This window comes from Amaranthus tricolor, chromosome 9 (genome assembly GCF_026212465.1).
Source record: "Amaranthus tricolor cultivar Red isolate AtriRed21 chromosome 9, ASM2621246v1, whole genome shotgun sequence".
Lineage (NCBI taxonomy): Eukaryota > Viridiplantae > Streptophyta > Magnoliopsida > Caryophyllales > Amaranthaceae > Amaranthus > Amaranthus tricolor.
Window position 1 is genome coordinate 27,522,533 of NC_080055.1, and position 27,373 is coordinate 27,549,905.

Sequence of the window (27,373 nt, forward strand, 5' to 3'; positions counted from 1 at the left end):
ACTAATTTGACTAATACGAATAATTACATACGAATACTACTAACAACACACTAATACGACTAATTACATACTAATACTACACTAAGACAACTAATTACAACTAATGCATACGACATTTAATAATATGCTAATAATAGTAATATTAAAATAATAATAATAATAATAATAATAATAATAATAATAATAATAATAATAACTAATCGACTAAATAACTAATAATGCACTAATAATGCACTAATATGAGTAGTAATATATACTTATATAACTAATAAAAATACAACTAATAATATACGAATACAACTAATAATAATACTAATACTACACTAATACAAAATAGTAATACTAAGACGACTAATCATACTAATACTATTCAAAATACACTTATACGACTAATTATATACTAATAGTACACTAAATTGACTAATTATATACTAATACAACTAATATTATACTAATAATATACTATACGACTAATAATGCACCAATACGTTAATAATAATAATAATAAAAAATAATAATAATAATAATAATAATAATAATAATAATAATAATAATAATAATATAATAATAATAATAATAATAATACGACTAATAATAACTAATACGACTAATACGACTAAATAAGTCATAAAGTTTTAATAATGCACTAATATGACTAATACGGCTAAATAACTAATGAAGTACCAATAGTCTACTAATACGAGTAGTAATGTACTTATACAACTAATATTATACTAATGATACACTAATACGACTAATAATGCACTAATACAACTAATAATAATAATAATAATAATAATAATAATAATAAGTTAGACGACTAATACGAGTAGTAATATACTATACAACTAATATTATACTCCTAATGATACACTAAAATGACTACTACTACTACTACTATAATATACTCATTTTTTTTGTTATTCTGAAATAAAATTTTTTAATATTAATATTAAACTTTGACTATTAATTCTCATCAATTTATATTAATATTTTTTTATTTAGTGGTCCTTTTGCTTTTTATTTATTTTTTATTTTTTGATTTTTTATAGAAAAAACATGTTAACCAATAGGATAATGCTACCTCAAATGTTTCACCTCCAACCGATTACCAAGGGGTCAAGTGCTTTAGAATTACACAACCCCAAAGTGCAACTTTTAAATATTTACTCAAAGTTGGGATTTTTAGAAAATCAAAGTTGTGATTTTTTAAAGTGTTTTCTCTAAAATTTACCTATAATAAAAATAGATGTCCACTATTTATATTTGTATTTCAACTTTTTTTTAACTAGATAATCGACTAAAATGCCTGCCTTACCCGATTTAAGAACTTTGTACATTACAATTATATAATTATACAAGTAATCTTAAGTGACAGAACAGTTAAACACTTTCATTATCATTATACAATTGAATTTCGCTAGGTTATGTAATTTAATCGGACTAATAATTTATTAATTAATATAAAAATATATTATATTTGAATTTGATTTTTTTGACCCCAATCAATATATAATCACCCGGTGCTTAAATATCTAAAAACTAACTAAAATTGTTAATGAGGAATATGTGGCCGTACTAACATTCATACTTATCATAAATCATACTAAAACGTGCGTCTCATCTACTATTACTTATTCAACGAGTAATCCATTTTCTTCTATTATACGTATGAGTACATTATAAGGTTAGGCTACCAAACCTACTATTTATCTTTGCCATTCAACTCAATTTTTCCATGGTTAGACTAATATACCCTTTTCAAAACTTAATACTTATTGTATTACTCCGTTCCTTAGAGTTTATATCTTTTTATTGAAATGAGACAAATTCTAAGAAACAAATGGAGTATATATTAATTATATTCTTGTCATGATGCATTGAATATAAAAGATTAGAGATGACTATACAAACATCAACATATACTATCAGAGAGTTTATTATTTTCAACGGATTAGAATTAAATACAATTGAGTTGAATTCACTTGAAAAAGTAGTGAATATATGAGTGTGAAAGTGACCAACACATTTAAAACAAATCAAACTGAACTAGAGTTGTTCATTTAAGGTTTCAGATCGATTTTCATATTGATTTTTCATATTAAGTCATTATCAAACTATTATGTGCACAAACTCCATGTCAATTTGATTTGTCAAAATATAGTTTAGTGATAATTTTTGATTTGTCATATTATAAATTTTATTAATATCAACTTTTTATAATTTTTAATCAAATACAATTAGAAAACTTAAAGATAAAATAATGTATCTACAAATATGCAAAATCAAAAAGTACATTTAATTAGAACAAGAGAGTATTAAATTTATTGAAATATAATATCTAGATACAATTGCTTAGATTAGTTTTATTATTGTGTACTTTTTGATAAAATAATCTTTATATATAATACTTGTCATTAAATATAAAATGTTTAATATTTGTATGTTTACCAATTGTTTGGAAATTCAATTGTTCATTTTCTTTATGTAGAAGCAAGGCAAGTGTTATGTCATTTCAATATGAAATATTACAAAGGTCCAAGCTTGGTATATTGGCATTAATTTATTCATCACGATTAAATCACTTATCTTTACTTTTGTTTCCTTGCAGTATTCAATACTGGCGCCAGACGTTGACCAGGTTATATATATGAGAAAGTCTCAATAAATAAGGTTATTTATAAAATTAATAAATTATTTTTATGTACTAGGATGTGATAAAGTCAGAGTTTTATTATTCTTGATTTATTTTTTTTATTTTTTTTATTTTAATATTATTTTTTTGTCTTTTTGTAGTGATTTATAAATCACGGTTATTAAGTAGAAATTTTTGAATATTTATAACATGGAATCTGTTGCCCTGACAAATCGTCTTTGGGTGGACATTTTTAAAAAATTCACATTCTCATAATGCCTATTAAGTGAATTATTTAACTCATGTATAAGGTGAGTCTCTCGGTAAAACTGTCTCTTTTACTGTTGTGATAGAGTTTTGATTTTCATCATCTATGTAAGAATAATTATCTAATCTCCTTTTAAATTACCATAGAAATTCTCTAATTTACATTCAAATTAGGAAAAAAAATACTTTAGAATAACGGTGTAATGGAGATTCTTAATTTACCCAAAAATAGTAGGTTATAGCATATAAATATTGTAACAATATCAAAATGTACAAAATTATTTAAGAAAATTTGTCAGTTGACATGTTTAAATCTTAATCAAGCACAAAAAATATTTCCAATTAAATAAGGGTAACAAGTGTGATTTATAGATTCAAAAAATAAAAAATACACATAATTTACTAAATTAATTACCATGTTAATGTAATGATTCAATATCTAGAATAACTACATCTCTAATATTCTACTATAATAATCTGCTACTTCCTCCTTTTTTGTTTCTTTTTTTTTACTTTTTGCCCAATTTTAAAAGTAAAATGTTGAGCATTAATATCTCAAAAAATACGCATTATAAAAATTATAAAAAATATATAATAAAAAAAGTATACATTAAGACAAATCTAACAAGATCTCATATGAATACATTTAATCATATATATGTCTTAAAATCTTAATTAAATTTTTCTCTCCAAATAAAATATATTAAACGGTAAGAACATTAAGAAAGAAAAGAAATTTAATAATAATGATAATAAAATTTTGGTCAAATGGAATTTTTAAAAAATTGATTAAACGGGTGTAATTGTAAATATAGATAATAACAAAGGGCAATAATGTAAAAAGGTTGCCTTATATAAAAGCTAAATTGCTGAATATTCCACACCCAACAAATACATAACATTACAAGTTACAACTAGTTCAAAGTCAAACTCACGCAAATTAGACGACTAAAACAAACGAGCAAAAAGAAACACAAATATGATGAACAAACTTTGCAGCTTCCGTAACCAAAACATCCATGTGAAGTTGCTTCTTGCAGCTTTAATGGTGGTTTCAATGGTGGTCAACTCCGAATGCCGTCCCGTCACCGGAAAAGAGTTCGAAGAAGAAGAAGATAAAGGTCTAATTGGGATGATGAAATGGGCAAACAGAGATGAAATGGTGTATGTTGCTGGATATGGCGAAGATAAATTGTCCAATCTTTTAATTACGGGTACACTTGTTTGCAATAAGGCTTGTTTGGGTTCTAAACATGGTATTGGTAACAATAACCACCACCTTCACCTATCCACACAACTACAACCTATATCTGGTTAGTATTTAATTTTTTTAAGAAATTATCTAAAGTAATTTAACCTTTTTATAATTTTCTTATAATAATTCTATCTATTGATTAAATATAAATAATTTCAACTTTAGGGTTCTTTGTCTAGAGTAAGTTTTGGTAACTCGATAACCTACTATAGTAGATAATTCAACAAAAAGTAAACTGAAAACTAATGCAAAGATTAGAGAAAAATTTTGAATTTACGTAAAAAATTCTGAATAATTAAAATAATAAAAAAATTTTCTAACGTTTTAAACATTTTTTTCGACATTTTATTTTAATTTATCTTTTTTTTAAAAAAAGCTTGGTATAGCAAATCATCTGATTATCGGGTGTATTCTATAAAAAAACCCTCCAAAGTTGTGATTATTCATAGTTAGTCAATATATGAGATTATTGTAGAAAAATCATAAAAAGTTTGAATTACTCTAGGTAATTTTTCCTAGTTATTAGTGTTAAATTATATGCATCTAAAATTTATATCACGTATCAAAGAATCAACTCAATCAAAAGTTTAAACTGATAATTAAAATTTTAAAAAATGATATATACTCAAACACGTCTTTTCGCAAATTTTTATTATGCCTAATGCGCTCAATATTCCACTTATCAATTGATTTTAGACAACCAACCTTCCTCAAATCGATAGAGTTTGCCTATATCATAACTCATATTATTTGATGAAAAATTCCTATTAATATTAGATTACTAATAAATAAAACAGAAAAATAATAATTAAGTTAATAAAATATACATATAAAAAATGGGTGTTTGAGCGAACCTATAAAAATATTCGCAATTTGGCGATGTCTTGTTAATATGTACGGCCTAATTATATCATCTCCAATTACTTCATAGTTATAGTCTTATAGATAGGGCCCGTGCAACATCTTTTTTAAATAGTTGTATTTCAAAGGTTTATTTATAAATAATGCATCACTTTTAGTGTTGGGATGTACGTTTTGTAACTAGGGATTTATATTTTGTCTTTAATCAAAATTAATGGAAAAAGCTATATAGACTAGCTTTTTGATTTTAACATACAAATTAATTTTTAGCTTATAAAATACTTTATGATCAAATTGAAAAATAAAAAGTCAATTTTAACGCTAATAAAAAAATCAATTGTCAAATACTTCAACTTCATTTGTACGATAATCGTCACTATAAACTTTGTATTTTTACTAGATTAGTATTAGTATTTAGTACCCATATCAAGTGATTGATGATAAAATAAAAAATAAATATTTACAATTTATTATTAATTAGTCCCTAAATTATTTTCGCAGGAGCCTTAGTGGGAGTAAAGTGTTATATCAACAAAAAAGACCAAAACCCTAGTTGGACTAAAGCTGTTACAGATAAATATGGAAAGTTTATAATCGACCTTCCTTCACATCTTCATTCAATCACAAATTTGAACAAAGTTTGTTCGATTACGATCCTAAATCTACCTCTGAATTCGATTTGTCGCGATTCGAATTATTCAAGAAAATACTTTGATTTGGAGTTATCATCGATTGGGAATGGAATCCGGACATATACAACAGGAAAGATTGAAATTTCGCGTACTATAATGCACGAAAATTCGGAAACATGCATGAAAGAAGTGAATGATAAAAATAAAGTGACGCGAATTTAAAACTTCTTTTGATAGAGCTTAATAATTAAAAAAGACCCACTAAGATGTTCGCGGCTTACGGAGATTTTCAAGGCGTGTAAGATCTAGTGAGGGAGAGAATGATAGAGAAGTATGATGGCTCACTTATTAGAAAAATAGGGTGAAAGGTAATTAATGAATATAGTGTGAAAGGTAATTAATGAAATTTACCCTAATGTGAATGCATTCAATGTAATTGTAGATGAATTTGCCTATAAATATGGATGTTCACCAATGTAAACAAATCACACCAATGAGTAAAAACATCTCCATATTCTAACTTTTACTCATTCTATTTCCTCCTTATCTCTCTAAGTTTTAACACGTTATCAGCACCACCGCTACCCTTAATAATCAAGAAGCAAGTATGACATAAATTACCAAAAGATTATTCAACATATTAGTCTTAATTGGACAAAAATTCTTAGAATGAAAAGAAGATGCCATCATGAACTTAGAAGCTCAAGGACTTGAACATACTGTATTGAAAGTAAAAAAAAAGGATCCAATAGATGGAACTCAAGCTACCAAAATAAAGCTAGCTACAAATCAAGAAAAGGCCAAAGCCTTAGTCCTCTTGAGGCATCATATTCATGATAGCCTTAAATGTGATTGTAGATGAACTTGCCTATAAATATGGAAGTTCACCAATGTGAAAAAATCACACCAATAAGTAAAAACATCTCCATCTTCCAACTTTTACTCATTTTATTTCCTCCTTATCTCTCTAAGTTTTAACAAAAACAATGTTTATTTGATGTTATTAACAACGAACAAACTATTTGTTATTTTTTTATCTCTTTAAAGGTTATACATTGTTCCTCTTTGTTCGCTGTTACTAACAACGAACAAAGTACTTTTTTTCTTTTGTTCATAGTTAGTTACAGTATATAAACTTGACCTTAGACTGGTACATAAAAACGCTTATTTAGAAAATTAAAATTTTTTGAAACTTATTTTGAAATTTTTTTTATAAAAACTTATTTTATAGTTTATTTATGTATTTTATAATATTCATAAAATCCCAAAGATTTCAAGCATGATTTACAATTAATTTAAGATACTTATTTTCTCAAGAATTTTGTATTTACAAGAAAAACAACTTACACACAAACAACCTCTGGTGGGCTACATAGTATTAGGTCTTACCAAATTTCATGAAGACGAAATGCACCCAAGCCCAACTATTCTCCTTCATTCATTATGCCTTTACAAAAGCAACTAGTCTCTTGAGAGACCATATCTTTAAGAAACGTATCACAAGCCCAGCCCATTAAAGATTAATGCCTACTTAACATATTTTAATTGCCTACTTGCATGTCTTTAATGCTTACTTATCATATCCTTAATGCCTACTTTCAATATTTTAAATGTCTTCTACATCATTCTTAATACATACTTATAATATTTTGAAAAATATATAATAGGTTAGCCCAATAGAGCTGGTTTCTCAAAGAGACCGTCTCTTACAAGAATTTGTGTTACAAAAGACATGATTGTATTGTATGAAAAATTGAATAAAATAAGCTTTTTCTTAAAAAAAATTTTCGGAATAAGCTTTGGAAAATGTTAATTCCCAAAATAAGCGCCTTCATGTCCGAACTTAAAGTCAGATTTGTTAGTTGTTACTAACTGCGAATTCGGGAAAAATTTAATTTGTTCGTTGTTATAAACAACGAACAAAGAGGGACAACGTCATAGTGTTTAAAGGGACAAAAAAATAAAATAAAAACTTTGTTTGATGTTAATAACAATGAACAAACTATGTGTTATTCTTTTTATCACTTTAAATTTTATACATTGTTCCTCTTTGTTCGGTAATTTTTTCTCTTGTTCTCTGTTAGTTACAACAAATAAACCTGACCTTAGGCTCGTATATAAAGACGCTTATTTAGAAAATTAAAATTTTTCGAAACTTATTTGAAATTTATTTTTATAAAAAACTTATTTTACAGTTTATTTCTGTATTTTATAATATTTATAAAAATCCCAAAGAATCAAGCATGAATATCATTAATTTAAGATTTTTTTTTTAAAACTCTAAATTTCATGGTCTATAAAGAGTTGTTTTTACTATTATTTTCAATATATATGTTATTCTTATTTCTTAGTAATTAGTATATAAAAACCTTTAATAAAATATATAAAATAAGACATATCACAAAATCCATCTATAATAATACTTATACATAAAATTAGCCATATTTATCGATTTTTAATAGTTTTTTTTTTTTTTAGTTTTTTTAGTTGTTACTTATTAGCATTATTCCATAAAAAAGCGACTAGAATTTTATGGATGTTGAAAACAATAATTGTACTTACATAAATGCCATGGCCTACCTAATGCTAATTGCTAATTATAAAAAATAATTTTGCATTTATTTTATCGTATTGAACTTTTTAAGATAATTTTGTATTTATTTTTTAAGATAATTTTGTATTTATTTTTTGGTATTAAAATTTTTTTCTTGAATTTACATGTTACTTATGCTTTTGTCGACTATTTTTCATGGATCCGCCACTGATTGTGAGCAAACACTATTGAAAGATAAAGTGGTGTTTGAGTTTGAAAGCAAAAGCTTAAATGAGTTTTAATTTGTCAGAATTTAGTTGTAATTTGTTGAAATTACATAAAAGAAATACAAAATGATTTGTTAAGGAATGAAGTGTCAATTGTGAAAGATGCCCATTAAACCTATGTGAAGTGTCGATTGTGAAAGATAGCCATCACCAACTTGTTCTTTATTACACTAATTTTATCCACTTACAACACTTCATTTTCTCCTTTTTCAGCAACAATAAAGACAATGCTTTTAATTAAAGGGACTACATTCATACATATTCCCCATTTGATTATCGGATTCGGTACGTACTATATACCGATAATTAATAAAAATGATTTATAGTGTAAATTTTTCATGTCGTTTCCAAGATAACAAAAGTTTTTCAAATAATAATATATTGGAACGAATAGTGTGAATAAAATGAAATTGTTAAATGAGAATAATTAAACAACGTCATTAAATTTGTATTCCTACTAAAATTACACTAATTTTTTATTATCATTTTCACAATTTAGTACCGATTACCAAACATGCCGTCATTTACTATTTTGTTTGGTGCTAATGGTAATAAAAATGATTAATTAGTATTGTTAATTTTTATGAAATAAACCATATTATATCTATGATATTTTGATCATAAAAACGTATATTTAATTTAATTTTTCATTATCATCTAATAGAACATCTCCAAAATAACTAGTTGAAAATGATATGATTGTGAAGCAAATGAGACAATCATCACCATTAAAACTTATCAAAAAGCAAAGTTAGCAATTAAAACAAAACATATAATAATACTATCGGTCTCATGAATTGACTTGATAAAACATTTTAACCTAATTGAAATAATGGATGCCCAACACGTACAATAACGTCAATGTATTGTATATACATAATTAGTGTACATTATTTATATATGATTAGAAAGAAACCAATATTTCTATCTTGATATTCTGGAAATATTTTCTATAATTTCTTAAACATCAGAAATGTGAAACTGTAAAATAATATTATAATCTTATATTTTCAATGAATAGCTTTGTTATGGTAATATTTAATAGTTTATTTATTTAATAATTATCATTGTAAAACTACTTACCTATCCTTTGACTTATTAATTGACCTTGACTCATAGTCAATGGACTTTTATGACATTATGTTCAGTATGCTTAATCAACAAATTAGTAACTTTCTAAAACCCTAAAGTAACTACCCACTCATCACAGTAAGTAACCATATCCTCCCCTCAACTGCCATAATACCCATGAAGTCCATCTTATTCTCTGCAATAACCACTTCGCCATTCTTATAAATAGAAGTTGTCATCCCCTTTTACAACCCTAAGAAACAATATCATGCCAAAACTCTGCCAAAATCTCTACTCACCATCTTCATCAACACACCCAAAATATAAACAACTAATATCCTGATATCTACATTCATGCATTCAATTTGTTATCATTTATTCATTGATTTGTCATCTTCGATCTGACTTGAGCGTCAGAGGAGTTTTCCGGGAAATCACCCCGGGCAAGGCTAACGTGTTGTGTTGCAGAATTTCAGGTTATTTTTACTGAAGGATTACATCTCACTTCCACTTCATTGACTGTCGACTTTGATAACACTTCCATGTCGGGTATTTCAAGTCTCTTACACTTTCTCATTTCAAGAACCGAAACAAGCTTGAAATATTAAAACATTATTGGTTTTAAAATAATTACTCCTATTATTCTAAAAAAATATTAATATTTTTTCATTTTTCTAACAATAAGAACATTAATATAAAATTATATTATGAATATATATACTCAAACCCCTTAAAATGAAAATTATGAAAGATTCACTCAACTTATATATAAAGAATTAAGACCATACCCAATTGCTCCTACTAATTATTAAGGAGTTAAGTGAAGACAATATTATTATTATTATTATTATTATTATTATTATTATTATTGTTGTTGTTGTTGCTAGGTAGGATTACAAATTAAGAGTTCATTTAGTACATAGTTCGAAAAATTAGTGGTTGCGGATTTCACCGATAAAAAATTAAAAATGTAAATAGATTATAAATATTGATTTAATAAAAAATCAAATAGTAACTTGAAAAGAGGGACAAAATAACATGATTGATGAATGAATAAGTAGTAGCAAGAAAATGAAGGGTGATGAGGTGAGATCATACACTCATACTACTCTAAATCATAAGAAAGGATGAAGTCATGAGTTGGACCAATTCCAAGGTAGATGTCGCATGGCCAACCAGCAAGTAGAAAGATGCCCATGTGGGCTTCGCTTACTTCCCATTTATTTTCTTGTCTACCCAACGTACTCCACGGATCAAGTACACCAAACCACCTCTACAATCTAACTAGTCTGTTGCTTTGATTTTGTTATGTTGCATATGTATTATGTAGCAGATTTAATACATAGAAGGAGTACATATTACAATTTTAAAGCTATCATATTATAATCCTATCTTATAAAATTTGAACTATATGATTAGAAAATCTTCTTACATTTATATTATTATAGCGTGAATTTAAAGAAACGGAGTGAATATCACTTTTTATTTTAATCTGTTACTGATGTACGTATTTTTAAATTCAGTAGCTTTTAATCTTATTGTCAAATTCAATTCTTTTTTCTTCTAATTTTTATGGCGGAAAAATGGGGTGCATATAACAATATGAATCATTGATCATAATTTTAGATGAGCGGAATATAGTGGTTAAGAAGATGATTATGATTCTGGTAATAGTAAGAATCATGACTAAAAGGAAGGAAGAGCCTTGGCATGGGGATGAACAAATGGCAAATGCCAAAGCGCGGTGGGTGAAGCCAATGATGACACCTTCCTTCCATTACTTAGGCATATAGGACAAAGGTTGCTTAATTAACCCATGTATTTCAACGCCATCCATTATAACGTGGCATACCCTTTTTTCCTTTCACTCTTTCCTACCACACTTTTTACATAATCAATTTATTAATCCTTTTTTTTTCTCAAATAAACTTTATGAATTATAATACTCTATTAAAATTTAACTGTGATTTCTCATAAATTTAGAAAAAAAAATATTTATTTGGAATCTTATTAGATTCGTTTTAATATATATTTTTTAAATATCAATTTTTTAGAATTTTAAAAGCTCAATTAAAATTATTTGATTTTGAAATTTACATTAAGATCTGCGAAAAAATTAAATGAGAAGAACATTTGAAAACATTTTCATTTGATACAAATTCATTTTAAGATAATTTTAATTGGACTAGATAATTTAATTAGAGTATTAAAAATGAATATCAAAACACTTATTTTTGAATTAATATTTCTTACATAGACCTATTTTACAATGAGACAGTCTTCTACAAACTTTTTCATTGATTAAGGATAAGCCCATGCACATATTTAGCCTACGGTTGTTTACACTAACACCATGCTAAGCTTCTTACAACAATTGTGGGCAGAAACGTTAAGAGTGTTTCCTTTCATATCTCCATATATACACCATACTGATCATCTTATGCAGTGATTATCCTTTCTTTATGTATCAAACATAGGCAGAGCTAATGGGTGATATGGTCGGCTACATTCACCTCAATTTTTATAATGTTTCTATTATATAATCACTATAAGGAATTTTTATCGGTTTTGACCCATCCAACCATTATAATATGATCTTTTAATTCACCCTCTATTTTAAGTTATAGCTTCACCACTATATTATCAAATTAAATTGTTATATAATTGAAATCTCTTTTTGACTACTTTTTTTTTCATAGTAAAAAGGATAAATAGTTAATTTTTCTATAATCAATTATTGGAAAAGGGTACATAAATCATATGGCCCATGAAAATATTATAAAATATGACCAATTATAGAATACTTACTTGAATCATTTTGCAGCTTATATTCATCACGCACAAGTCACACCCTTAAAGCCTTATAATTAGGTTAGGGAAGGTTCTAAAAAGTAGTTATGCCATTAATAACAAATATTTATAATATAAAGATTAATTTGTAAATTATAGTCTTTAAGTTTATAACTTTTACAAAGTATAATTTTAAATTTTGTTTTTGTGAATTACAGTCATCAAAGTATCAAAATCCATATCATTCAGGTCAAGTGAAGTTGACTAACCTAAATGACCTTTGACCAGTCTAAATGACTGTTGAACATTATTAATCACCTTTGACTTTTGTTGACCATCTCTGATCACCTTTGACTTTCCTAATTACCAATAGCATCCTTGTGTTTTAGCACTTTAACGTCATTATTACCTATCATAACTTTATTTTTTTTAAAAATGAACATTGCGATTAAAATTTTAGGGTAACTCTTTCAAAAATCCGTTGAAACTAGTACTTATTCACCTATTTTCTGACACGTAGGCCAAAAAAGATAATTAACGTCGTTTCTACCCATCATAACAATATTTTTTCAAAAACGAACATTACTGTAACTCTTATGGAATAACTCTTTCGAAAATCAGGTTAAAATAAGTACTAATTCACCTCTTTTCGAATAAGTAGACGGAGAAAGATATAGCAAAAGTAGGGAAAGAAGTACCCACGAAAATTGAAAATGTAGAGTTCATGAGTCCATATAAAAAGCATCCCAAGGGCAGAATATTAAGTCTTTTTCCTCCTTGTCCTGTTTCTCTATTGTCGTACTCCTCTCATCTCTTTCTTTCCCCTTCTCCACATAAATTACAAACTCATCATTTCATTTTTATTATTACTACTAATTAATCAACCATTCTTTCTTCAATCATGACTTGTTCTCAAGAACAAAAGGTTAGTTTAATTTCCTAATTTCCTACTAATTTTATATTTCTCCTTTCTAAATTTCTAATTTTAAATTGTATACTCTATAATTATTTTCGTAATTTTAAATAATTTTGATTGAAATGTATTTAGGTTACTACTATGATACTAAAAGTTGATCTTGATTGTTGTCAATGCTATAAAAAAGTCAAGAAACTCCTCTGCAAATTCCCTCGTTAGTCTCTCACTCTCTTTCTCATTATTTTTAATTTAATTTCCTTTCATTTCGTTCCATATTGATATTCTGGCAGACTATATAATGTATTTTAAAGCCTGAACAATTAATTATACTTTTGAAAATTGACTGAACTAATTTATATATTTTTTTGACATGATATCAGAATCTCAAATTAAATTTTTGACATGATATCAAAATCTCAAATTTTAGATTCGAATATAATTTACGTCTCGATCAAAGTTTGAACCGATGATTTTGAGTCTCCATTATATGTATATGTTATATATGATTATATGTTATACTCCATATTCTAACACGTAATTATTTGATTAATTGATTTGATGATAATAATTAATGAAAAAGGACTAAGTTATAGAATTGTTTGTTTTTTGATGACAAGAGAAATACGAAATCAAGTATTTGATGAAAAGAATAATACGGTGATCATCACCGTTGTTTGCTGTAGTCCGGAGAAGATCAGAGATAAACTCTGTTGTAAAGGTGGAAAATCCATTAAAAGCATTGAGATCGTTAAGCCCAAGCCCCCTTCTGAGCCCATTAACCCGCCCAAACCCACTCCTGCTCCACAACCTGCCCCTGCCTCACAACCCAAGCCCAATCCAGCTCCTCAACCAGGCCCGCCCCCACAACCCAAGCCCACTCCAGCTCCAGCTCCTAAGCCAGCTGAACCAGCACCAAAACCAGCCGAGCCAGCTCCCAAGCCAGCTCCTAAGCCATCTGAACCAGCACCAAAACCAGCCGAGCCAGCTCCTAAGCCATCTGAACCAGCACCAAAACCGGCCGAGCCAGCTCCCAAGCCAGCTCCTAAGCCAGCTGAACCCAAGCCAGCTCCAGCTCCGGCTCCGGCTCCAAAGCCGCCGCAAGATCCACCTGTTCAATGCGTGCCAATTTGCCCACCACCACCACCTCCTCTAAGCATATGTTGTGTTCCATGTTATGAAGGAAGACCCGGTGGACCATGCTGGCCCGCACCCAGACCCGTGTACCCATGTGGACCATGCTATGAGCCAATAACCGGACCCGTATACCCGTGTGGCCCATATCAACCCGGATACTGTATTACTAGGTGTGATTATACCTATTGCAGTGATGAAAATCCTTCTGCATGTTCTATCATGTGAGTTGTGTTTCTGGCTGCCTAAATTTTCTCATCTCTTATTACGTACTTAAATATCCCGCAATAGAAAATTTTGAATCAGCCTAGTGATTATAATTTTCTTTTAATAGTTGCGGGTTTTTTACATTTCTCATGATAAGACTATAATTCTTAGTTTTTACTGCCTATACGAATAATTAATTTGTTGTTTATTGGTGGACATGTGAATTGCACATGATAGATGGAGTAAATTTATAGGCTATTTTAGTGTTGATAATACAGAATATTTGACTTGTAATTTGTATACATATGTCATTTATCAATTGAAGTTGGAAAAACTTGTAATAATAATGATAATATCAACAAATATATTGTGTTTTTATTACTCATTGGTAACTTTTGGTAGAGAGGAGTCCTGCTTTATCTTAATTAGTGCGCAATATTTAATCATTCAACTTTTGCTAATCTTTTCAATATGTCATTCATATATCACTTAAAATCAAAACTCTTTTTTTTTTATTATTATTTTTATTCAAGTAAATTAATTGTCTTAATTTTAAAAATTTATGAAAAATAAGTAGAATTTATGTTATTTTTATTTTGCCTCTGTTGAATTTTTATTAAATTTTTTTAAAAAATAAGGCTGAATTACTCACTTTTAAGACTAGAATAATAAAAACAACTTTTAAATTAAAGAGTAAGGAGTATCTCCTACTAACAAAAGGAGTCATGAAAATCAATTCTTTCTTTTAATGATGATAATTGACTTTATATTTTAAGGATCATGATAATCAACTTATAATTCTAAATATTGTATGAATAAAATAATTTTTTTCAGATAAGTCATGTGTTATTTTCATAACGTAATTAAAATGGGATAATGATTCATCACAATAACTAATACAAGTATAGTAGTATAGTACAGTACTGTATAAGAGGGTCAATACAAAAGTAAATAAAGGATATAATAATTAAAACATAATAAAATTATTATAAATTAGTTGATATGATGATGAAGTTGGTACCAAATCCAAAAGGTAGGTAGATTTATGGCATGTTTGACAAAAGTGGTAATTGGGTGATTAGAATGTGTTTACGCTTTTTCTACCCAAATGAATATTGTCCTCAATATACAAAGAGTGGTTGCAAGTTGTGTCAAGGGCAAATAAAGAAGTTTCCTACATTACACAAATAATAAATAATGCTAAAAATTACGTGTTATCGTAATGGTTAAGGTTTAACTTTCACTCATTTCACCGAATTTTGATTTTTATCATCTAAAAAATTGGTTGATTCTCTCACCCCTTTGCATGTAGTATTTCTCTAACCTACTTGAACTCTAAAAAAATAAATACTATCCCTAGTAACCGATACTTGCTACAGTTACTGTAGCAACTGGTGCAAGTTGATTGATCTTATTTTTCTGTGTTTAATGTAGAGCATAGTCAATTAATACTATTTTGTTTCATTCATCTTAATGCATATTTTCATAATATTATCTTTTTATAATTTTTTTTATCACTTAAAATTAAAGATATTAATAATTAAAATAATACATTAAATAGCTAATGTAAAAAAAAAAAAAAAAATTGTAGTGACAATTTAAAAACTAGAGGATGTACCTAATGAAAAATAACCTACTTTGGTGCAATATTACAACAAAGTCTAAGGCAAGCAAAGGTTACTAATTAAATAGCAAGCACCATATCACAGTGCATAGTAGGTGTATCTTTTTTATTGTGGATTTGTAGTAGTAGTTACCACTTCCATTTGGTGCACATTCCTAATCAATTTTGCATTTTTGCTACTTCCACTTGTTTCAAAAATGTGAAATAATTTAAATTAACATGAGATTTGATGTGGCAAACATATAGAGTATGTTTGGTAGGGCACATCTAAGTTGAGTTTATTTGGAAGGAGTTGAATTGACTTAAATTGAATTGACTAAAATTAAGTATAATGTTGATACCATGTTCTATCTATGAAAGTTGAAAGTCAGTAAGATTCGAGTTATGTCAGATCAAATTATTGTTGGAAAGTATATATGTTTTATTTTATAGTATATTTAGTTATATTAATTTGTGTGTAATATTAAGGTAATTATTTTTTTATATTTGTTTCAATAGTTAAATTATAGCTACTATGCTCCTCAAAAATTAATACAAAACGATATTTAAAATTCAAAATACTTTTATTTTTCCGCTTTAGTTATTTCTTCAACCACATCACACTATCAACAGAAAATAGCTTGTAGCAAATAGCCATAACTCCATATAGCGATGAAACAACGACGACTTGATTTAATGCTAAATGGAGACCAAATTATATCGAATTTTTTTAATAACGATAGAGTTTTATAACCGCTACCTAATTTTTCCGTATATACAGAGATAAAAAAAGCCAAAAGAATTTATACCCTTTCAAATAGTTTCAATCACCTTTTAAAGATAGTATTGTTTTCACAATTTTTGAAAAGTAACTTTAGAAAAGTTAATTTATCTTTTTAATTGATTTACATTTAAATGGTATTTATATTGTCACTTTCTATTATAACCCTACTTAAGGTTATTGTTGAACACCTATAAACACCAAAAAGAAGTCATTTAACTAAAATAACTTAAGTAATATTACTCTGTTTCACAAAAATTTGTCACATTTAATTTTTTTTCCTTTGTTAACATTTATATATTTTTTTTGAGATAATTTCCCAAAAATATTTGAAATGTGCAAATGCTAAAAAAATGAAAAGATAAATATATGGATGAAAATTTGTATTTGTATAAACGCATTTCAATAATAGCTGCATCAAATATAATAAAATACATCGAGTACATTAAATAAGAAAATATAGCAAATTGAGAATAATTAGTTAGACTAATATATAAAGACTTTTTATTGATTCTTTTTTTTTTCCTTGCCCTATAAAAAAATTTTCAATCTTATCAAGATTTAAAAGTAGAAAATCTAAGTTAATTACAGCAATTTGTAAATTACTATAAAAAGATAAAAGAAAAAATAATAAATAATAATAATAAAAAAAAAAAAAAAAAGCAAAATCATTGAAGTCATAGACCTAAAAATACTTGCTATCTACAATATGTGATTTATTAAATTGATAAATTATAGTTATTTATCTAGCAAGCCTAAAAACAAAAAAACTAATTATAATTTATATGATTAACAGGCAACAAAGACCGCATAGCGCAGTGGATTAGCGCGTTTGACTTCGGATCAAAAGGTCGTGGGTTCGACTCCCACTGTGGTCGATTATTTTTGCTTTCCGGGTATGTTGAGTCTGTCTATATTTATACTGTAATCGTTCTCAACATGAACAACCCAATCACGCAAAGAAGGTGTTTGATGAAATGCTTCACGGATGAGAGGTGTTGAATTGTTTGAAAATATAAGATGCTGGCTTTTGGGTGTAATCCTGATGACATTACTTTTCTTGCTGAGATTGATGCCTGTGAAAGGATATTTGGAAAACTTAGGCCCAACTTATATGATTAAATATTCTTTTAATACTGAATTGTGTAACATATATTTCAAAGAGTGATAATTGAATTGATTCAACATGCAAATTTAAATGTTCGATTCACTTTATTTTAGTATTTTGGACAATTGATGCCTTTCTTTAGATTGTCATCAACGTTCATAAAGAAATGAAAAACTAATTGATACTTTGCGTAGTGTTAATCTTCAATCAATATATATTTTCCGTCCCAAAATACTTGTAATTTTTGCTTTTTCACGCGGTCCAATGCATTAATTCAATTCTTAATATCTATAATTATGTATAATAAAAAATTATAAAAATTTGATATTAATAATCTTTATATCGAGACGAATTAAACAAAATCTCACTTGACTATATTTGAACTTATAGATTACAAATTAATCAAAAATTAAGGATGAATAAGAGTATTTTATTTAAGAGTTTGGCATTATTGTTTATGATAGCATCCAATGAATTATGGTTTTGGTGTCTTGAAATGCATTAAACTATACTTTTTATGTACCTTTAGTTTGCTACAATCTCAATTTTTGTGCGTGATCTCATACATTTTAATGTTAAACTTTTTTGATGGAAATGGTTCTTATCAATTTTTTTAAGATTAATTTTTCATCTATATTTTATTATACTCCGTTATTTATACAATTTGATTTTTTTTTTTGTCTTAATTTCTCGAAAATTAAACTATTAATTTGGCCAATACGATTAGTGGTAAATTTAAAGAAATAAACAAATAATATTTTATCCAAATTAAACCGCCTTTACCTATTTGCAATGCATTTTTACACATATTTGAGTATTTGACCTTCTTACTAACTTGAAAAATGAAAGTAGACTTTGTCCTGCTATCCTCTTTTTTTGTGTGTATAATATCCATGAGCACTTTTCAGCTTTCTTGAAAGGTGAAAGTCAAATAATTTTCTATTATCCCCTCCACATACATTACATTTTTTTAATCTCACAATATGACTTTAAAAGGAGGCCCTTTAGAGCAAGAAGAGTTGCCATCAGCATTCAGCAGGCCCTATTTCTTAGGAGTACATCACCACAGTTAATTCGGGTTATCGAATTGATTTTGAGTCAGATGTATTGTGTCAGTTTAAAATAGAATCATGAGTCTATATTGTTTTTCACATAATTTTAAATTCAAGTCTGAACAATAAATAATGTAAAAAACATTATATAGCGAGTATTTCACAACGGAGGAAGTATGTTCTTAAGACAAAGGTATAATCATAGCTCTATAATCACTTATGCGTCATATTGCTAAATTCATTTAGGGTTTGTTTGTAAATAAGTGTTAATTGGTGTTCTTGGTTGGTTTAATTAGCTCAAGGTATTAGTTTATAAGCCGGTTGTCAAAAAGATGTTTAAAAAAATTATTTGATAGTTGGTAACTAGAGGTTTATAATGGGGGAGCGACCAACGAGTCAAGGGTTGGGTCACGTTTTAACGGGTTATTAGCAGGTCGGGTCAATAACGGGGCGAGTCATTAACGTGCCTTGGTGTAAAGGGTAGCGTCGGATAATTATAAGAATTAATTGCGAAAAAAATTTACCACTTTTTTCAAATGTATTTAAATAATATTATTATATACATAAGTGGGTCGATCCAATGGGTCATAAAGTATAATAAAAAAAACTATTTTATAAACTTTTAAAAATTGGGGTCAAAGTGGGTTGGATTTTAATCCTTTGACCCGACCCAACCCGGCCCGTTGAAATCTCTAATTGTTACTAAAATGTAGATTGGATTAAAGTTGATTAAATAAAATTCCATGAGATAATTATTCCTGAGTAAGTAGAAAAGCCAAACGATGGGTTCATAGTATGTGCTTGTGAAACAAGTGGCTTAGAAAGACGGTAAGAATTAAGTAAAGGAAGAGGATGAACTGAATGCATGCATAAAACTTGCGGAGCTTGGTTACTCATTAATCTGAACTGCAGGCCACCTTCGGCACGGCTAAATATATGCTAATAGCAAATTGCATTATTTAATATTTACCCTCTTGGCGATAACTGAGTGAAGATGAGTTTGAATGCATACCCATTATTCAGATAGGCAAGTATGGGTATAAAAATTTTATCCATTATCTGTGGATCGGATCTTTCTGATTATTTATCTGTGAATCTTTCTCGAGCCAAGAGACTCTTTGGCTGCACTCTCCTTTATGAATATGAGTTACTGCTTTCCTTCCAGGATCATAATTTTCTATGAGCGGGATACACTGGATATGATGATGATAATGATGATGAGGTGGCGGATAAGTGGTTGCATTGGCATGAAAATCTTAGGTGAATAAGGATATAGGGTGGAGCTAATTGCATCCATCTATCTATTTTGTCATTTCTACTTAAGTGCGTAGTAATAGAAAATTGCGATGAAAAAGTAAAAACAGATAATTAAAAATAAGAGTTTTTATCACAATGATAATAACATGGAGTATAATGTATTTCATAAAAATTAGTACTAAATTTCATTTTCACTAACACTGTTTAATACAATAATAAAACGTTAATTGATATGATCATGACTTGTCTTTATCTAATACTCTTAAATATCCCTGTAACAGTTAGAAGAGCTGTTGTCGGATAAATGTATTAATTGCACTAATTTCTAGTGGTAATACTCCTATGTAGACCGTACTGCTATAAATATTTGTATATATTAGCCATTTTATTTTATTTATTTTTGGCACATAGATATTATTGGACTGGTATTGAGTTGATTATAATAAATAAATAATGAGGTATTTAGAAAAAAAAAGAATATATAAAATAAAAGTGACTAAATTTAAAATAAAAATGAGACAAATTTATTGTGACGTGCTAAAATAAAAAGTACGATAAATTATGTAGTACAAAATCTCTTTATTTTTTCTTTTGTTGTTTTTAATTACAAATAAAATCTATTTTCTTTATATTATAGAGTTGTTCTATGATTTTATCCATTTATTAGATTCAATCTATCCATATATTGGGTTTTTAAGTCTCCCATTGTGAGAATTTGGAGTCTTATTATCAATTCGATGGTAAAAAGGTGTATGACATAGAGCTGTTTATGGGCGGGCTTGGGCGGGTAGCGGATCGGATATTTGCTATAAAATCTACCCGCGGGCACAAATATACAAAACCGCGCCCGCATTTGAGGGCATAATTTTTTGTCGCTACCCGCCCATTTTTAAAGCGGGCGGGACCCGCGGGTAGGCGGGTATTTATTACATAAATATCAAAAATATAATACAAAATATAAAGTTGGGTTTTGATAATAATTAAAATACAATACATCGTCCAAAATACTCCAAATACGTAAAAAGTCTCAAAATACTCGAATTACAGGTATATAAAAATACATAAAAAGTTTCAAAAAACTTAGTCAATGGTAACACAATCGTCATCTTCATCCTCCTCTTCATCTTCTTCTAATTTTCAGAGTGTCCGTTCGAATTGGTCAAACTATATCGCTCGATCGAGTGGTCAAACTATATCGCTCGATCGAGCCAGTATCTATGCACTTTTTTAGAAATTCACGGAGAAAAAACTTGAGCAAACATGACTTTGTGCTCGGTTGAGCCTACGACACCTTAATATGTTGCAGAAAGCCAAGAATTACCAGCATGCTACATTGTGAACTGATACATAGCAAAATACAGTGTCATAAAATGATTATCATAAAGCTTTATCTTCAAAACACTAAAAAAATACAAATACAAAGATGGAAAAAAATATGAATGGGAAATCATTCATCAATAGGTAAATATATTTCTAAACATGGCTCACCATAATTAAACATATTCGATGTACCTTGAGAGAGTACCCATATAATAATAATAATTAATAATAATAATAATAATAATAATATTTAAAATATATTCAACTTTTAATAATAAAGAATAACAAAAAGTATATTTTTTTTTTGGGTAACTTAATATAATTGATTATTAAAAATTTAATATATATTAAACTAAGCGGGCGGGCGGGTATACCGCGGGTATTTTTTTGTGTCGCTACCCGCCCATTTATCTTGGCGGGCGGGTATTACCCGTCCAAACTTAATTTTTTTAAAAAAAACGTTGTCCATGCCCGCCCGTTTTTCGAGCCGGGCGGACCGGGCCTGGCGGGTAGCCCACCAATGAACAGCTCTAGTATGACATCATCACATGTATAGTTCTGTTAATACAATAAATAGTGGCAAACTTATCTCTATTTCAATGTCGCAGCAGATCAAAGAGGAAGATGTATTAAATAATAATGTGATAGAGGAAATGTTTCAGTGTTAGATCTTCTTTATAATAATCGTGATTTTTTCTATATAAAGTTTTGTTTGATTACTACTGTTATGTCAATTGTAATCTTATTGTAGATGTCGTATGACATTTTTATAAATGAATTTTAGGTTCATTTAAATAAAAAAAAAATAGCACAAAGGTGTAATGCTCCTATATAACACTTACCAACTTTGTTAATCCCCGTTCCCCGGCCTTCAGCTAGTTCACTTGATCATAAAATTCGTCCAAGTTCACATAGTAAATCCATTGCCATTTGGTAATCCAACCTCCATTACACCTTAATTGTAAAAACTATTTATCTCCCAATATTATTTTTGAAAAGTATAATTATATAAAATTTTATTTAATTATAATTATATGCAACTAAGTATATACTAAGAAATTAACAAAACAATGAAGTGAAAGCATAAAAAATATAGCAACTAATTTAAGCCAAAGAATGTAAAAAAGTCCGTATATATATACTAGATTGGGTTGGTGTGGATAAATATTTGAAGCCTGAAGAGTCTAAGAGTCAAGAGTCAAGATTGAAGACCATGAGAGCAAGTGGCATAGAGCAAAGCTATCACTTTCAACTTCAAGTTTACATACTTTACTTGCTAATCTTTAGCAATTTGTCTCTACTTTCTCTTTCAGGTATATAATAATATAACGCTTCCTCTCTTCTTATCTCTCCCTATTTCCCATATATATATCCTTGTTCCAATTTTATACTAGAATCGGATTTTATTGCAGTTGAAGAGTATATGTATTACTTTCATCGGATTTTAGGTTTGATTTTTATTTAATTTTTCCATTTTCTCAGCCTAGACATATCAAACATATTATGTTGGGTAGGGTCGGGGTTCAGATCATATATATGTATATATATATATATGTATGTATCTATATATATATATATATATATATATATATATATATATATATATATATGTATAAAAGTCAGAAATCTCCTAATTAAAACCTAATCCGTTTAGTTAATTGGGTCGAAAATTACAATTCTTACATGATCTATTATTGATCAGGTCGACTTGATTTCAAACTCACTTAACCTAAATGAATCAAGTTCAGGTTATACTTTTTAATTTAATTTGAATTTAACTCGTTTAATTAAATGAGTTATACAAATTTGTATCAGGTTAAAATTCCTTAATCTAACTCATTTAATAAACTAGTCAGGCCGAATCAATCCATTTAATTAATTGGTCAAAAGTCTTAATCTAAATCCACTTATTTCAAATTCAATTCATATTGAATTAGTAAGTTAAATTAGCTTTTGTTAAATAGTTATAGGTTGATAGATTATAATGCATAAGCAAAATGAACAATACCTCAACTAATTGTTTTTTTATATATTATATCTAATATTGAATTTTTTTTTTAAATGTAGATTGTTTTTCTAATTACTTTTTAATGAGATTTAAACTAGTTGTTATATCTAAGGATCATGTTTAAGGTTTTGATGCACAAGATCTTAAGAATATTCAAGACGATGTTATACTTATGACATACAAATACTAGAAGAACAATATATGGTACGTTAATGTTAGTTTTGCTAGCCACAAAGAATTCCAATTAATTATAGTCTATTTGAAATTAATATTAATTAAATTGGATCCTGTATGAATATGTTACATTTATCACTTTTCTCGAATAAGATCATAGTTTTAAATTTTATTTTTTTCTTTTAAGTTCTAACTCTCCTCTCTTTCAACTTAGTCCGTACCAAAAACAAATTGTACCATCTCCTCACAATTAAGGATTTTACCAATAATAATATGTTAAATATACTCCGATCCCTACGCTCTTTTTAATCTTTTTGCTTAGGTCAATATTTGGATAAAATGACCTTTTTTTTATGGTAGTTCGAGTCATAGATGAAAATTAAATTTAATTTGAAAATACGATACTTGCTTTAAATAAAATAAGACCGTGATTTTCAATATCTTAAGAGAATAAAATATGCACTATTCCCAATCTTATGGAAAAACTCTCTTAAATAATTAATTGTGAAAATTAGTTAATATTATCGCCCTAATACCCAAAAATTATCCAACATTCTCATCCTAATTAATACGCTGGACTGTGGTTGAAGTAGTATTCTTATCTGATCTTATGGGTTAGTGAATATTGTCCAAGTGTTAATTTTTCAGAAAGGCTTCAGTCAGTATTAGACTGTAGACTTGCATGCAATCGTAAAGTAATTCTGCTACTCATGCTTTTATTAATAGCTACTCAGATTGAGTTTACAACACTATACAGTGTATTAATTTCTATCAACTTGTATAATTGAGCTTTTATTTAATTTTGACTTATTAATATCTCACTTCAAAGAGCTCTAATACGAGGAGACGATAGTGTTGTACAGTTTATAACATACTTTTATAAAGTTCGTACAGTTTATAACATACTTTTATAAAGTTATAATCATCAGTATAAACATTTGGTTGAATGTATTATTTTTTATCAATACTCCTAATTCAAAAGACTTTAATTTTTATTTAGTTGTTTCCCTGACATAACGGCTAATAGTTTATACTTTTTCGAATAAGGTCTTATATACTTTAATTTTAGTACTTAGTCCGTGCTTATTTACTTACACCATTTGCTATTTCACACCCTTCAATATATGAATCTAATCTTTAATATTTCTAATTATGCATATCAAAAATTATAGAAATTAGATTTTAATAAACGTTGAATCGAAATAATTCAAACAAAATCTCATATGACTATGTTTTAATTTATAGATTACAGACAATATAAAAGTCAATTTGCTTGGTGAATATTATCGAAGTTAACTACGGTGCAAGTAATAAAAGAACGGAGTAAGTATAAATTTAACATAGACGCCTTGTTTATTTTTGGTCCCAAAGCGATAGATAAAAAGACTCCTAAAAACATAAGGGTTAATAAACAAATACACAAATTCTCAAATGAGATGGTTTCATAGTGAGACTATTTCTATTGGATTTCTTAAAGTGATCACTTTTAACATTAAAGTCATCAACTACTATTTTAAAGTGATCATTCATTCATAACCTTAAAGCTATTATATAGAGAAATGTGCTAACTATATAGGTTATTCTTATAGTATGACAATCCTATACAAGACTAACTTAATAATATATTACTCCATTATTTTTTTATTGTTGCTATTTAAGTTACTCTATATAAAAACATTAATAACTCATATTACTTTAATAAAAAATATAAATTATTTTTAATTTAATGCAAGTTAATAACAATCATGTACATGCAAACAAAATTTAAGTCTCAGTGGGTCTTATACAAAAATTCGAGATTAAATTTTTAGACTCTAAAGAATTTGGGGCCCCAGACGTGATAGTCTGTTTTCCATTTGCTAATGGACGATCATTTAAAATATATGTGTGTTGACAGATTATGGATCAGACAATAGTCCTGAAACAGGATCACCATCATCAACAACAACATTATGTTCATCGGACGACATAGACATATACCAAGGCCCAAGCACACCATTGCCAAACGGAATCCCAACCTTTACAGTACAAATACTCAACGCCAACGTAGAAGGCTGCAACATTGGTAACATCCATGTCAGTTGTGGGTGGTTTAGCTCTGCTAGGCTCGTTGATCCCAACGTTTTTAGGAGACTTTCCTATGATGATTGTCTTGTTAACGATGGTGATCCTTTAGCTGCTGGGGAAAGCTTGTCTTTTCAGTATGCCAATAGTTTTAGTTACCCTCTATCTATTTCCTCTGTTGATTGCTTCTAAAGTTTGTTACTTGTACTCTTTACTTTACCTTAAGTATCGATCTGTGTCAGGTCTTTTATTTACGCTTGTACAACACTTTGACACTATATTTAAACCAAAAATATTGCACTTTTCTATAATGTAAGTCAAATTGGACACTCAGACATTAATTTATGTCGAATATGAGTTTTCGAGTCTGCATAATAGCTTTTATATTCTTGTGCATTTAGTCTATAATAAATAAACATTGATGATATTTTTCTATAATATGCATCATATGTGTAATTTAATAAAGAACAATATTTGTACTAGAAATGGTTTATCAAGTTAACCAGAATTTTGTTTGATTGTGAGTGTAATTGTCTAACATATAACAGAAAGAATGTCACTTTAAGTAGTATGCACACATATGGAGACAGTATTTGGCTCACATTAAACTAGTATTCTAAAATCGTCTTAGCTTGTAATCACCCTCCCTTTATTCCTCTCTAGTTTGTATGATCTCTCACTACATGTGACCCCATAAAACACACCAATATTATAGTATAATAGGCAGGGCTAGCCCTATAAGGGCAAAAGGGACTGTACTCTAGACCCATTTTAAAAAACAACGCTTTAATATTTAATAGTTAAAAAATCTGTAGTAATAACAAAATAATAACATATTTAGTAATTGGCAAATTAATATTTCACTTTGAATCTCTCAAAATTTAGGATCAACCTGATAAAAGAACGGTGAATGACATTTAAATTTGTGCTTTAAGCATTCTAACTAGGGAGGAACATGGGACGGGTCTGAAGCGGGTCTGGCTGGACCCGAACTCGGACCCTTTTATTTTTTATAGATCCAGACCCGGATTCGGACCCTAAGGGTCCAAAGCAAACCTAAACCTTCCGGATCTGACGGATCTAGGGTCCTTATTGGGTCTTAAATAAAGTCTCTTTGATTGTCAAAATTAAACCTTTTGCGAGTTTTTTATTTTTGTAAGCAACTTATTATCGTATTACAAGTCCATAAAATTCGAATACAAATTAATTACTAAAACGTAAATTAATATTGGGTCCGAGTCCGGGTCTAGGGTCTGGGTCCGGGTCCGAATTTGCACCTTGAGACGCAGACCCGGACTCGTCATATTTTTTCTAAATCCAAATCCGATGGGTCTCAAAAAATAAGACCCAAACCCTTAAAAAAAGAACGGATCCAATAAAATCCTGGACCCATAAACATCCCTAATACTAACACCTAGAGT

The 27,373-nt window shown here is 28.2% G+C and overlaps 3 protein-coding genes and 1 non-coding gene across 6 annotated transcripts; all 4 read left to right on the forward strand.

The window, feature by feature from the left end:
* The first annotated feature begins 3,796 nt into the window (after nucleotides 1–3,796).
* Nucleotides 3,797–11,432, forward strand: LOC130824104 (uncharacterized). Of its 3 annotated transcripts, XM_057688992.1 has the most exons (3): nucleotides 3,797–4,215; nucleotides 8,684–8,755; nucleotides 10,010–11,432. In XM_057688992.1, the coding sequence occupies exons 1-3, from the start codon at nucleotides 3,882–3,884 to the stop codon at nucleotides 10,147–10,149; spliced, it is 546 nt and encodes a 181-aa protein (XP_057544975.1). In that variant the 5' UTR covers nucleotides 3,797–3,881; the 3' UTR covers nucleotides 10,150–11,432. The 3 variants fall into 3 exon arrangements, with proteins under 3 accessions (XP_057544975.1, XP_057544976.1, XP_057544974.1); XM_057688993.1 differs by lacking the exon at nucleotides 8,684–8,755; XM_057688991.1 differs by having other exon boundaries at nucleotides 5,520–10,151.
* Nucleotides 11,433–13,082: 1,650 nt separating this feature from the next.
* On the forward strand, nucleotides 13,083–14,977 carry LOC130824103 (extensin-like). Its single transcript, XM_057688990.1, has 3 exons — nucleotides 13,083–13,256; nucleotides 13,380–13,461; nucleotides 13,867–14,977. Exons 1-3 carry the CDS (start codon nucleotides 13,233–13,235, stop codon nucleotides 14,604–14,606), a joined length of 846 nt encoding a protein of 281 aa, XP_057544973.1. The 5' UTR covers nucleotides 13,083–13,232; the 3' UTR covers nucleotides 14,607–14,977.
* A 2,796-nt stretch (nucleotides 14,978–17,773) lies between these two features.
* Nucleotides 17,774–17,847, forward strand: TRNAR-UCG (transfer RNA arginine (anticodon UCG)). The gene has a single exon. It is a non-coding gene; the product is annotated as a tRNA-Arg (tRNA).
* Nucleotides 17,848–20,328: 2,481 nt separating this feature from the next.
* Nucleotides 20,329–26,151, forward strand: LOC130823445 (TPD1 protein homolog 1-like). Its single transcript, XM_057688065.1, has 2 exons — nucleotides 20,329–20,389; nucleotides 25,786–26,151. The coding sequence occupies exons 1-2, from the start codon at nucleotides 20,329–20,331 to the stop codon at nucleotides 26,142–26,144; spliced, it is 420 nt and encodes a 139-aa protein (XP_057544048.1). The 3' UTR covers nucleotides 26,145–26,151.
* The last annotated feature ends 1,222 nt before the right edge of the window (nucleotides 26,152–27,373 follow it).

Bases quoted from the DNA above. Each gene is read 5' to 3' on its own strand.
- LOC130824104 (XM_057688991.1), top strand. From the start codon at position 3,882: ATGATGAACAAACTTTGCAGCTTCCGTAACCAAAACATCCATGTGAAG. The intron at 4,216-5,519 runs GTTAGTATTTAA...TTATTTTCGCAG, and splicing joins ACAACTACAACCTATATCTG to GAGCCTTAGTGGGAGTAAAG.
- LOC130824103 (XM_057688990.1), top strand. From the start codon at position 13,233: ATGACTTGTTCTCAAGAACAAAAG. The intron at 13,257-13,379 runs GTTAGTTTAATT...AAATGTATTTAG, and splicing joins CTTGTTCTCAAGAACAAAAG to GTTACTACTATGATACTAAA. The intron at 13,462-13,866 runs GTTAGTCTCTCA...TGATGACAAGAG, and splicing joins ACTCCTCTGCAAATTCCCTC to AAATACGAAATCAAGTATTT.
- LOC130823445 (XM_057688065.1), top strand. From the start codon at position 20,329: ATGATGATGATAATGATGATGAGGTGGCGGATAAGTGGTTGCATTGGC. The intron at 20,390-25,785 runs GTGAATAAGGAT...GTGTGTTGACAG, and splicing joins CATTGGCATGAAAATCTTAG to ATTATGGATCAGACAATAGT.